The sequence below is a fragment of the Ammodytes marinus genome, assembly GCF_949987685.1.
Source record: "Ammodytes marinus genome assembly, chromosome: 14".
In the NCBI taxonomy this organism is placed as follows: domain Eukaryota; kingdom Metazoa; phylum Chordata; class Actinopteri; order Uranoscopiformes; family Ammodytidae; genus Ammodytes; species Ammodytes marinus.
This window is the reverse complement of record NC_137218.1, coordinates 13,346,932-13,359,897: the sequence shown is the minus strand read 5'-3', so window position 1 is coordinate 13,359,897 and position 12,966 is coordinate 13,346,932. Positions and strand designations below refer to the sequence as shown.

The following is a 12,966-nucleotide window of genomic DNA, read 5'->3' as shown; positions in this document are numbered from 1 at the left end:
TTGCCTTCAGATATGCATAATTTATCCTGAAATGTCACTTTAATAGACAAATACACACAATGTAAACTAATGAAACACAAAAAAATCCCAAATGAGTATCAGATAATCTGAATATCAACGACCAAATATCATCAAATATCCTGCTCCCTTAGTGTAATAAAGATACAGCAAGATGGGGCCAAGATGATGGAAGGATACCATGAAGGAGACATTTTACATCTAAAATTAGAAAAAACTTTGTTTTCTATAATGTTACTGGTGATGTTAAAACTCAAAATATTATACTTTTTATTCATGTTGCTGCTCCTATGCGTTTTTCTAACTGACTTTGAATACTTATAAATGAATAACTGCACTAAAAGATTTTTATGTTAATAGTTCAGGCATTATTGTGACTGTTAAGAATATTAGACCAGTTTTTGTGACTAAATTGTGCAAAGTGGTTTACTCAATATTTCTTGGAAATAAAGTTAGGTCTCACTTTCTGATGTCATGCCAAAGCTCAGGTTAGACCAGTCCAGCACATTTTAGACTCCACCCTGGAAAAATAGCTCTATAAATCTAATTGTCACGTAAAATTAATAGTCTAGAAGACGACATCAAGACCTAAGGTACAGTAAAGTCATAGGCTATGGAATATTTTTTAAATATTTATAATACAACATGGACTACTTAAATTAACCTTTAGTAGCCATTTTAACATTGAATTCAACTTCAGCAATAATGCGCATGATGGCATTTAATAATTATAGCTGCAGTGTCTGTAACATTTTGTGTTTTTGTGCATTGCTGTTGTATGTATATGTTTCGTTTGATTTGGTTAATTTGGTACAAGCTGATTGTGGTTCTACAATACTCTGACACTTGACGCTCTTGACTAGAGAGGAGAACAATTTCCTTAGTCACTGGGACTAGCAGGGCAAACAGAAATATACATACATTTTGTGTATTTATTAATATAATAATATATAACTGCATATAGAAGAGAACCCCACTGAGGCCTGCACTATGGAGCAGGATTTGGGGGTCAAAAATGTAACTTTAAGTTATTTGAATAACATAGAAAACATTTCAGAATAAACAACTGTCATGCTTGAGTAAATGCTGTGTTTTGTGAAATTATGCTTTGTGAATTTTCTTTTTGTTAAAAATTAAATATAATACCACAGTCCAGAAAATACTCTGCTGAAAGCATAGATTGTGGTTGAAAGTAAATGTATTGCATTCAAAAAGAGAAAAAAGTCTGGTAAGTCGCCTTTGAATAATCATATTAACTTTCAGCAGAACCCTCATAAACGTTGACATTTTGGCAAAGTTGCTGTGTACAGTACCTCTGTAAGGACTGACCTTAATGACCTATATTCCTATAATATATGTATCTTTGATAAACTTTGGATTTTGATGTGTTTTTTTAATCTTACCGCATTGTCTATCAGACAGGTAGGGCAGTCATGTCTGGGTTGGCTGCATTGTGTCTCCTGCTTCTGCAGACTGGAGCTTTGGGATTTAAAATAACCAAAGGACCATCCCTGAATCATCAACAGATCACTGAGAGAGCGATCCTAAGCACCACCGCCGAGGTGTGCCGCGCTCTGGCTCTGGCTGAGGGCAATGACTTCACTCCTCCTTCTGTAAGGACTGAATTCATCCAAATAATTGTATCTTTATTTGAAATGATCAGTGTGTTGAAAACACACATGTTATGATGTTATGTTTTTTAACATTACAAGCCCTTGTAAAACAATTGACCAGTACCTGTAATATTGTGTGTGTGTGTGTGTGTGTGTGTGTGTGTGTGTGTGTGTGTGTGTGTGTGTGTGTGTGTGTGTGTGTGTGTGTGTGTGTGTGTGTGTGTGTGTGTGTGTGTGTGTGTGTGTGTGTGTGTGTGTGTGTGTGTGTGTGTGTGTGTGTGTGTGTGTGTGTGTGTGTGTGTGTGTGTGTGTGTGTGTGTGTGTGTGTGTGTGTGTGTGTGTGTGTGTGTGTGTGTGTCACAGGGTTTTACTGCTCAGTCTGTTGCTGTTGCCTGTGAGGCACCAAAATCCTCAAAGAGCTTTCGGAATACCATCATATTAATCCAGATATCTAATATTGCGGTAGACATCGGTCTGTTTCTCGTTCCAAGCTATCACTTTGACGATGAAGAATTTTTGGAGGGAAGGCGAATCATCACAAATGGTTTAGACGCTGTCAAAGCCAGCAACAGGGAAGAAAACTTTGTGGCGGCAATACTACGACTTGGATATATCTTACACCCTTTACAGGTACCTTCTATTATTCCTTTGGTTTACCCTCAATATAGTTTCCTACTCAAATGTTGCACTTCATAACTAAAACTTGTGTTTTTCCATAGGCTAGTTTGTACATTTTGCAACGTTACACGGCTATGAAATGCAAACTCTGGTTTGTTGCAGAGTTCTGAAAAAGTGATCTTGGTATTAGAAGATATAATACATATGTATGTACAAGAAGATGATTTTAAAATGTTGTAAATACAAACTTAACATATTCCCCTTTAAATATAATAGGATTTCTATACTCACAGTAACTGGGTGGAAATGGGAAATAAATTACCAAACTCCAATCTGATCCGAGCAGGCACCATCATTGGTAACATAGCAGGTAAAGAGATTGTGGTATTTCAGTGTGTTTTACTGAAACAAGAGAAACAGAGACTAGGAATAACAAGATTTAATCAGAGAAATTTTTTTACAAAACAAAACACTGACACATTTTTTTCCCCACAGATAAAAACAGAGCAACCTGTCGCAACTGTGATGGGGACAACTGTAGGAACAACATATTGGAGGATATTCTACGGGAAAAGATACTTACCTCTGGATATTTTGATCTTAATCGTAAATCCCCTTTCAAACCACCTGGTATATGACCGACCTATTAAATATAATGTATTTAATGTATTACTATTATTATTATCAATATACGTAAATTATTAATATTTTTCATGAAGTGGTGGACCGACAGACAGACCATTATTATCACAAAAAGCTTTACTACAAAAACACATTGATAATTTAATTGAAAGATTGTCTCTTCCCTGATAAGCAGTGTAATATTATTAAAGAAGAGGTATGGGAATGTTGTATGAAACATTTGATTCTTTTTCTAATGCTGTGAAGGAAAATGCAGTCATGGAGATACTTTGGATTTTACTGAAGATATCGAGCCTACAGGTGGGATCAACAAAGACACTCTTACATCAAGACATGGACACCTCCACATGGAGGCAGCAAATTTGGCGATAGATGCAACCAGTGAACTACTGGAGGACATTCGAGGGGCTGCTGGGGATGAACGTTTCCTAGAGTATGAAACGTGTTCTGCGTTTCTCAGTAATGTTCTGTAAGAAGGTTTCTAGTATTAACAAAAAAGGTTTTTCATCTCTTTGTTTTAACCTTCCATGGTTGTAAATCAGGATGATGGGAATCTCCAGAAGAGCCGGTAAAGCTCTTTGCTTTGTGATCGACACGACAGGAAGCATGAGTGACGACATCGCAGCAGTCAGGGACGTCACTGCCTTTATCATCAATAGTAAAGTTGGAACAGAAGAGGAGCCCTCACTTTACATTCTTGTACCTTTCAATGATCCAGGTGAGCTATTAATGATATGACTTAACAGTCCTTGTTTTCCTGATGTGAAATAAAGAGACTCATTTAAATAAATCAGAATATTTTTTTGTGCTGAGATGTGCTGTATACTTGTTAGAATATTACGATTGTTAAAATAATATTAAAGCAATATAATATGGAATAACATATGGTAACACTTTACAATAAGGTACACAAAATTGTAGGCAGTTACTGAGTAACAAATTAAAAATAAACAAGTAACTACTACATACTTGTGCAGTGACTACTATTTGCCAATATAGTAACTACTATGAAAAATGAAATTTCTAATGTGTATATCTTGTGTATTCCTGAACCCAAGACTTTGGGCCACTGATAAGGACAAGAGACCCTCAAGTCTTCAAAGATGCTATTAATTCACTATCAGCTTCCGGCGGAGGAGATGGGCCTGAATTGAGCCTTTCAGGGCTTCAGGTACCTTGATTTCTTTGTGACAGTTTGGGAATTGGTCTATGTAAAACTATAATAATAATAATAATATAATAATAATAATAAAAAACTTAAAGGTAAAACTACTGTATCAATGCTGTTCTCTTCTTCTCATACAGCTGGCTTTAACTGGTGCTCCTTCAAATTCTGAGATCTTCCTCTTCACGGATGCACCTGCAAAAGACGAACACCTGAAGAGCGCTGTGATCGCACTCATAGAGAAGACCCAAACAGTGGTGAGTAGCTTCTCTTAAAAACTTTGTACCTGTTGTTTCTTGGCACTGCCATTGGCCGCGTTTCCCAGATTCGATCGTTCTTTGGGACAAAAGAAGGGTCGAAAGAAGGGTTCGCCTAAGATGGAGCACTAAGATACGGGTGTTTCCCAGATGCCGTCTTAAGTCCCTTCGTCGGAGGAGCCGTAAAATGAAGTGAAAGAAGCTCTTTAGTGGGAGCTGTCCACCGCGGTGGTGCTGAAACTGAATAAATCGATGCCAGGCGAATCGATCACCCACCTCTTTATCAGCGCATAAGTCACACACAGCGCCCCGTGGTCTCCCCCACACAGGTGGAATTAGGCTACGCATATATCGTGTGTGTGTGTGTGGGGTGCGGGTGTGTGTGGCAACAAGTGTATCCAAGTAGTTAGCAAGCCCATTAGCGCATATATACCCCCGTGGATATAGGCACACACATGTGAGAATGGAAGAGACGGCAGCAAAAGAAACAAGGGGGCACCGTTGTTTACCGCGGAGGAGATGGGCGTCTTAGTGGACGAGGTCTGGCAGCACCGGGGAGTTTTATTCGGGGGAACAAGGGGCAAAAAGAACATCACGGTGAAAAACCGTGTTAGGCAGGCCATAGCCGAAAATATGTCCCCTTCCAGCCCATGTGGCCTGCGTGACTGGCGTGCTGCGAGGAAGAAGTGGCAGGAGTTCCAGAACCAAACAAAAAGGAAGAGTGCGAAGGTTTCACTAATCAATCTCCCTTCGTTGCAGGTGATGCAGACGCCCAGTAAAGACAGCGCGGAGTAACCCCTCCCCCATATGGTTTCAATAAACTATTTTGGTTTATTTTCAACCATGTATTATGTGGATCATTTTGCAAACCTATCAACAAAAAGTCCCAGGCAAATTGTAATTTATCTAAGCGTAGGTTAATGACGTGTGCGTATTGTGCGCCCTTTCAACACAGCATGTTTTGCCGCTAATTTCCCACTTGTTACATGGTCACCTCAGAAACGTGGACACTATACTCCCACATACTGTATGCAACAATACTTCCTTAACATTCCAGTGCCAGACTTTCAGGTAAAGCACCCGGACACTGCAGCAATAATCATAGTGTGCAGGACGTTACATGTAGCCTACATCTGCTGGTTCTGTTTATTTATTTCAGCCTTCAGGCCTGACAGTTGATATGGGTGGTGTGGTGGTTGTGGGTTTATGATTTAGTGCTCAGTGTTTGCTTGGTGACTGGTGGTGAAGAGGTAGGGGCTGGGGTTGTTGGACCTCAAAAGAGGTTGATATGTTCCTAAAAACGCAGCGCAGTCAGGGGCTGCATCTCCGGGCTGAAGGGAAAATTGCAGCGGGTTGCTCTGGATGTGTGGAGACACCAGAGTGATCAGCCGTTGGATCTCTGCACGGGGCAGTACTTTGCCTGGACGGCCCGGTCTGATAGCACGTCCAGTGGGGAGAAGTGCCGACGCACGTATGCATTTATGTAAACCGTCTGGCTTCGCGCACGGCGAGGCTGTTGGTTCGCAGCGAAAATGTGTTGTATTACAGCCATGGTTTCTCACACGCGCGGACTTTGGCAACGCCTTTATAGCAGGTGGAGCCGCTTTGGATGAGGTTCAGCTGAGTTCAATTAAATCTGTTTCCTTGATATCTGTGAAATGCCACAATGTTGTTGATGTTTTTTTATGTGTTGTACTATAAACTCTTGTGTGTGGAAAACGTAAACGTGTAATTCATTAAAACATTTTTTTTCTCTACTATTAGCCTATGTTTATTGCACCAGTGGTCCGCATTGAGCATTGTTTTATTATTTCGAAAAGTGGAGGAAATACATTTCCCTGACGCGGCATGATCACTGACGATTTGGTCGCTAAGAAGGTTGTAAGAGTGGGTCAGCTCCGTCTTACAGTTCCATCTTAGTGAAAGTACTACTTTCGCTAAGAACGAATCTGGGAAACGCATTCTTCTTTCACAGCGTTCTTAAGAGCGCTCCAAAGAAGTACTTAGCTCCAAAGAGGCTCTTAACGAATCTGGGAAACGCGGCCATTAGCTGTACAGTTGTCTTTGTGTAGCCGGCCTGCTGCTGCTTCGGCTAATTCTGCGTTGTGTAATGAACGTGCGTCGGGACAACTGCTTTCTTGCCGAGGGAGTCTTTATTTTCCTGGGTTTAAAGAACATATAAACTAGCCTGGCTACGCCCGCCCGCCTACTTCCGGCCAAATTTCATTTTCTCTTCAGTAGTCAGTCTGGGTGTACAGCGCATTTCCCAGATTCTCCAGAGAATCTACGATCGTGCCAATCAGCGAACAGAGCGAGTGGCTGAGAACGCTCCAGTTTCAGTTGAATGCTGCGTTCCTTTATACTCGGAAGAAGGAGATTTCCGACTTGGTAGTTCCGAGTTCCGACCTGTCTGTGTTCCAGTGCATCTGCTCGCGAAAGTATGGACGCCTAAAACCTTTCTCGTCCAAATAACTAAACGTTAGGCTCTAACAAGTTACTGTTGCCAGGTACCGGTAGATTCATAGACTACAATATTGTAGTGAAGTCGGAAATTTCCGAGTTCCCTGTCCAACTGGAAGGCACCATCAAAAGCCGGCTCATGACACACGTGATGACCAAACGTGATGCGATTGGTTGGCTAATCCAGAGTGGCACTGGGCAGATCCAATAGTTTTAAACTTCGACAGACACCCGCCTCCAAATGAGTGAACGTTTGCCAATTACAGCACTTCCAGACCTTCTGGTCTGGTAGCACCAGGCTACATATAAACAGCACGGCCATTAAAGTTGTGCGTCACACATGCACTCCACTCTCTTCATCATGGCAAATTGCAGACTCAAGAACATATTACAAATGTTGCTGCATGAATAAACAATTGCACCAAAGTGCTTATTAAACAAATGAAATTAATTAAAAGTACATTAAAATAAATACACAAAGAGAGCTCACATACCTGGGTTTAAAGAACATATAAACAGCACGGCCATTAAAGTTGTGCGTCACACATGCACTCCACTAAAACACAAGGAGACACGAGCACATGAGACTCAATACAACACAAACTGCCATACTGGATAAAAGAACATTCCCACACTAAAGGCCTTTGCACACCGGGCGAGTTTTATTCGTGCGATTAATCCGTTAATTAACGAACGTATACAGAGTCAATACAAGCTTCCACACCAGCGCCGTCATTTCGCATCGCGAATTTGCGTTTTTTATTTTTTCGAACTGAGTTCGATTTTTCTGGGACGTCGCTTCTTAAAGTGAGACGCGACAAAATTCACATTTCAAAACATTTGCTTTTACGTTGCGTTTATTCGCGTCGCGCCCGGTGTGCAAAGGCCTTAAAACGAGCATCTAACATGACTAAACAGCAACTGCAACTTCCTCAAAACATTATTTACAAATCGGTTACAGGTTTTACCGTGTTTAATCACTTTTATACACTCATTTAGAGGAGCACTGTACCTTCTTACCTCTCTTCATCATGGCAAATTACCGACTGAAGAGGCTAGCACGAAATAACAGGAAGTGACCTCACGGGTAACAACAGAATCACACATCCCAGGGTTTCAAAATAAAAGCTCTCAAAACAAATATTCATTAATACAGAAGTGTTAATTAAAGGCATAAAAGGATTATTGGTGAAATATAATTATACACCGGTTACATTTGGTACAACGTCATCAATATACTTTTGAATGTTTCATGAATTCTAGACATACACAGCTATTAAAGACCTTTTTTATTTGGTTCAAACTTAAAGCCCCCATGGACTTTACACCTCAAATCACCTCATTTACTGCTTTTGTTTTAGGTTAACTTCATGATTACTGCTGTACTGGGGTTTCGTCGTAGAAGAGAGAGTGGTAACAACCAACAACAACAGCTACAAAGTCGGATGGTATCATCAGCTGCCCAGCTGTACAAAGACCTGGCTCAGGCTTCAGGGGGTCAGGCTATTGAAGTCACAAAGAGTGAGCTCCTAGTGGCCACAAGCATCATAACAGAGTCCTCAAGCTCATCTCTGGTATTAACATGCTCACGCTCTAACTCTAACTGGACAATACCAATGACTTGTCTGAAACATATAAATGAAAATCAGTTGTCTCACCAGTTTCATTGAATCTCATAGGTGACCCTTCTGCAAGCGTCCAGGAATCCAGGAAAGGTTGAAAACTTTACCCTTGCAGTTGACGAGTCAGTAAGAAACCTTACAGTTTACATCACTGGAAGCTCTGTCACCTTTATTCTCATCAGTCCCTCAGGTGAGGTGATAAGTTTTTTTGCAGATCAAGTATTTTAAATGTGTTAGTTATTATATTATTATTAAATATTGTATCAGTTAATAGGTTTCTATTCCGACTTGAAAAAAAGTATGTTAATTTTGTGAACTTGAATAGAATAAGTATATTTAAACTACTGTGTAAGATTGTTCTTGACGTTGGCCCCATCTGGTGGTAGTAGTAGACATGACACTGTCGTAGACAACCGTTCACACCAGAAACATCAGAAATTCCCAACCCTAGAAAAGACACATAGTAGCCAATAACAGTTTGATAGCATCACAGGGATCTAGTAAAGATGAAAAGGCAAAACAGTGTCCATTCCTTGTTTAGAACAACTAAAAAGGTAAAAGTTTAACATGATATGTAAGACTTAGAAGACTGATTTTTGTGTTATTTTATTTTAATGTCACCAGAATGCTGCCAACAATGTTTGAATCTCAAATCTTTCCGCATTAATATTGGCAACCGGGCCCTGGATTATTATAGAAATTAATTTGTTTCATTATTAGAAATGTATGCAAAATATACAAAACTCCTTTTTAACCAGTGTGCTTCATTTCCATGGCTTGCTTTTAGGTGTGTCTCAGCAAAGCACCAATACAACAGGATCATTGATCACAGCATCCCAGTCAGTGGGAAATTTCCAGACGCTGAAGCTAAAAACAGAAGCAGGACAGTGGAAAATTAAAATGTTGTCGACAAATCCCTACACTCTGAAGGTTGTGGGTGAGAACTCTAACTATTTGGTTCAATCACTTGATGAATATTTCACTTCATTATTATTATTATAGATACAGTTTTTCACAAAAGTGAGTACACCCCTCACATTTCTTCAAATATTTCATTATATCTTTCCATGGGACAACACTGAATAAATGACACTTTGATACAATGTAAAGTAGTCAGTGTGCAGCTTGTATAACAGTGTAAATTTACTGTTCCCTCAAAATAACTCGACACACAGCCATTAATGTGTAAACTGCTGGCAACAAAAGTGAGTACACCCCTAAGTGAAAATGTCCAAATTGGTCCCAAAGTGTCAATATTTTGCATTGTCACCATTATTTTCCAGCACTGCCTTAACCCTCTTGGGCATGGAGTTCACCAGAGCTTCACAGGTTGCCACTGGAATCCTCTTCCACCCATTCATGACAGCATCACGGAGCTGGTGGATATTAGAGACCTTGTGCTCCTCCACCTTCCGATTGAGGATGCCCCAAATATGCTAAATAGGGTTTAGGTCTGGAGACATATGCTTGGCCAGTCCATCACCTTTACCCTCAGCTTCTTTAGCAACGCAGTGGTCGTCTTGGATGTGTGTTTGGGGTCGTTATCATGTTACAATACTTCCCTGCGTCCCAGTTTACGAAGGTTGAGTGCACGTGCTCAGCGTCATATCCAGAGGTTGGCTTTGGAAAATTGACGTATGAGTGCTGCCAGCATTGCTGCAGGGCTTAAAGGGGTGGGAGGTCAGGCTGTCAGTGTTCAGACCACCGTGCACTCAACCTTCGTTTTTAATTAATTTCATTCCAATTTGCATAATAATTTGTGACAGACTGTAATGAAATATTTGAAGAAATGTGAGGGGTGTGCTCACTTTTGTAAGATACTGTATAACTATTCCTTACATTGAAGAACCGCTTCATCTGAATAACAAAGGAAAGTGGTATGTAGCCACGCGCATACGGTATGTTTGGTGTTTCTGAGGTTTTTAAGTATCCTAAGTTACGGCTGGTGGAGGTAAATTGAATCATTGAAGAATTGCATATGAAATCAGAACACTGTGTGCTATTTTCAGAGACAGTGTTGTGGCAATAAGGTTGTTTATTAATAATTAATAATAATGAATATTTACTGTTGATCATGCTAATGCTTTGTACTCGATGTAATCTCTTTATTTAATTTTTTTTTCATTAAGGTGAAAGTCCCATTGACTTCCTGTTCTACTTTGTGGAGGTATCGCAGGGCCCGTTTGGAGGTTTCGCTTTTGTAGAAAATCGTCCCAGAGCTGGTAAAGGAAACAGAATTGTGTTTTTCATTTGAGTAATTTGATCTAATACCGCACTTTCAGTGGATCTCCTGTTTTTCTGAAGGTGCTAATGGTAGCCTGATTGTGACGGTGACTGGGAGTGACTCCGCCACAGTAACAGAAGTCCTTCTGGTTGAATCGTCTGGGTCAGGAGAGGTTAATGGCACTGTGGAGGCTCAAGGGGAAGGACAATACTTAGCTCAGTTTGACAGGATACCATCAGGGGAGTTTGTCGTGCTTGTGAAGGGGCAGAATAGCGACAGTTCCTCAAAAGCATCGTCATTGACCTTCCAAAGGCAATCGTCCACCCACATTCGAGGCTCTAGTCTGACTGTTACTGCTGTAAGTAAAATACATCCATCTATAGTCCTATAACTTGACTTTAAAGATAGATTCAATTGTTACAGTCTTTATAATATGAGTGATGCTGAAAGTTTTCTGTTTTCTGTCTGCCTTTAGGATGATTCAAATGGCGTCTTAGTGCCAGGAACGCCACTTTCCGTTCCCTTCACTGTGAAGGCTTCCGGTGCAGGAGGAACCTTCATCATCCGAGCTACCAATGATCAAGGTTTTACTTCAACGTTCCCGTCCAGTTTATCCCTGGGGTCTGGAGGCAGTGCTAATGGGACAGTAAACCTCACAGCGCCTCTTAACACCCCGTCTGGTTCTGCCGTCACCCTGACCATTGAAGCAGAGGCTCCAGGAGGCGCAGACATCAACTTTATTGTCCTGCGTTTCACTGTCCTTGAGCCGGTAATTCTCCAATTGAGAAAGAAAATCACATTTCAGTCAGGGTTAAGACAATGAATAATCATCCTGGTTTATTTAAGACTTTCGTCGTTGTGTTAAAGGGCCGAGTCAGAGAATACTTGTTTTCAAAATCAGTGAGTATCTTGTCACAATCCGCTACTGCTACGTACTATGTGTCCACTGAAATAAAATGCAGTGTTAATATAAAGCCTAGGCTCTGTAAACTGCCATGTTGCTAGCTTGGGACCCCTTTTGTTTACATGCCAGTTTACTAGGCTGTGTATGAAGTATGAACACTGTTTTTTTCCAGCGCATAGTTCTGACAGCAGGAGATAGTCACTGATTTTGATTTTAGCGCAGACAAGCAATCTCCAGAATCACTGATTCCACCTTTAACTGGTTCAACTCACTGATGTTTAACCAGCTGATCCACTTTTTCTTCCCCACACAGGTGACTGATTTCATTCAGCCGAAGTGTGAGCTTCTCAGCCTGCAATCGAACTGCTCTGGTGATTGCACTTTATCCATGTGGGAGCTCTCTGTTCAGGTGACTGATGGGGCTGAAGGGACGGGCATTGACCGCATTAGCCTCAGACAGGGCAACGGTACCATGAACACCAGCCTGGCCCCTGGCAACGAGAACATAACGCTGGTGTCCTACAATGCATCCTGCTGTTCCCCTGATGTGCAGCTACTGGTTGTTGATCGAGTGGGTAACGTAGGTTCCTGTTTCTACAGCGTCCGGAAATCTGTGAACGTAACTACAACCACCAATAGTTCACAACCATCAACAACTGCAACTGCAGCTACTGTGTCATCGTCTACCAGCGAGGTTCAGTCTTTTGTTCTTTGCCTTAGCATCGCAATCCTAGGGCTAAACCAACCATTTGAAATGGGGATCAACTGAGTGCTTACATGTTAGTTTTGGAGAAGTGTTATATTTTAAAATGTTATTTTGCTAGGTACAATTAACAAAAAAAAGATTAAACTTTATTATCATTTTGGAGGCTGCAGTTTGTTGTGTTGTTGACTTGTGTGTTGGATTTAGCTGGGCGAACCTACTTAGCTGGCAACTGAGTATACGGTCAGCTAATTTGGGTTCATGATGTGAAACATATTAAAAGATTTGAGCTATGCAATATTAACCATACGTAATACATGTATCACCGGATGCTTTCTTTATGCTATTTTAAAACTTCCTTTAAAAGTGTAATGGGGTTGTGAATGTAATATTATGATTGAGATGCAAGTCATGTGTACATGTCATTTCTTAATGATCCATCAATCAAGGATCATTCATTCACATAAGGAATGCTACTGCTAGGTTGTGGAACAGGATTGTTAATTAAAAGATGAGATATGTATTCGAAAATTTTAAATTATATATACAATGCTTCTTACTAAAAATAAAATAAATAAAGCGTGACAAAATAAAGCAATAAAGGTTATGTCCACTGTTGTCCTTTGGTAACAGAGGGAAAGGGAAGTGACCTTGTTGTTTCCAGTTACATTAGATTTCCTTTCCATATCCAGATATGGACTGGTAGCAGGAAAGGGATTTGTGAGGGTTTATTAAACAAG

At 40.5% G+C, this 12,966-nt stretch overlaps 1 protein-coding gene across 1 annotated transcript; it reads left to right on the top strand.

Moving 5' to 3' along the window:
- Window positions 1–1,451: 1,451 nt before the first annotated feature.
- On the top strand, window positions 1,452–12,292 carry LOC307260650 (von Willebrand factor A domain-containing protein 7-like; the record flags this gene model as incomplete). Its single annotated transcript, XM_080040927.1, has 15 exons — window positions 1,452–1,631; window positions 2,079–2,261; window positions 2,526–2,619; window positions 2,745–2,879; window positions 3,138–3,324; window positions 3,434–3,609; window positions 3,950–4,062; window positions 4,197–4,313; window positions 8,135–8,347; window positions 8,453–8,585; window positions 9,183–9,332; window positions 10,525–10,617; window positions 10,700–10,977; window positions 11,095–11,388; window positions 11,837–12,292. The coding sequence occupies 15 exons, from the start codon at window positions 1,452–1,454 to the stop codon at window positions 12,290–12,292; spliced, it is 2,802 nt and encodes a 933-aa protein (XP_079897053.1).
- Window positions 12,293–12,966: the final 674 nt, after the last annotated feature.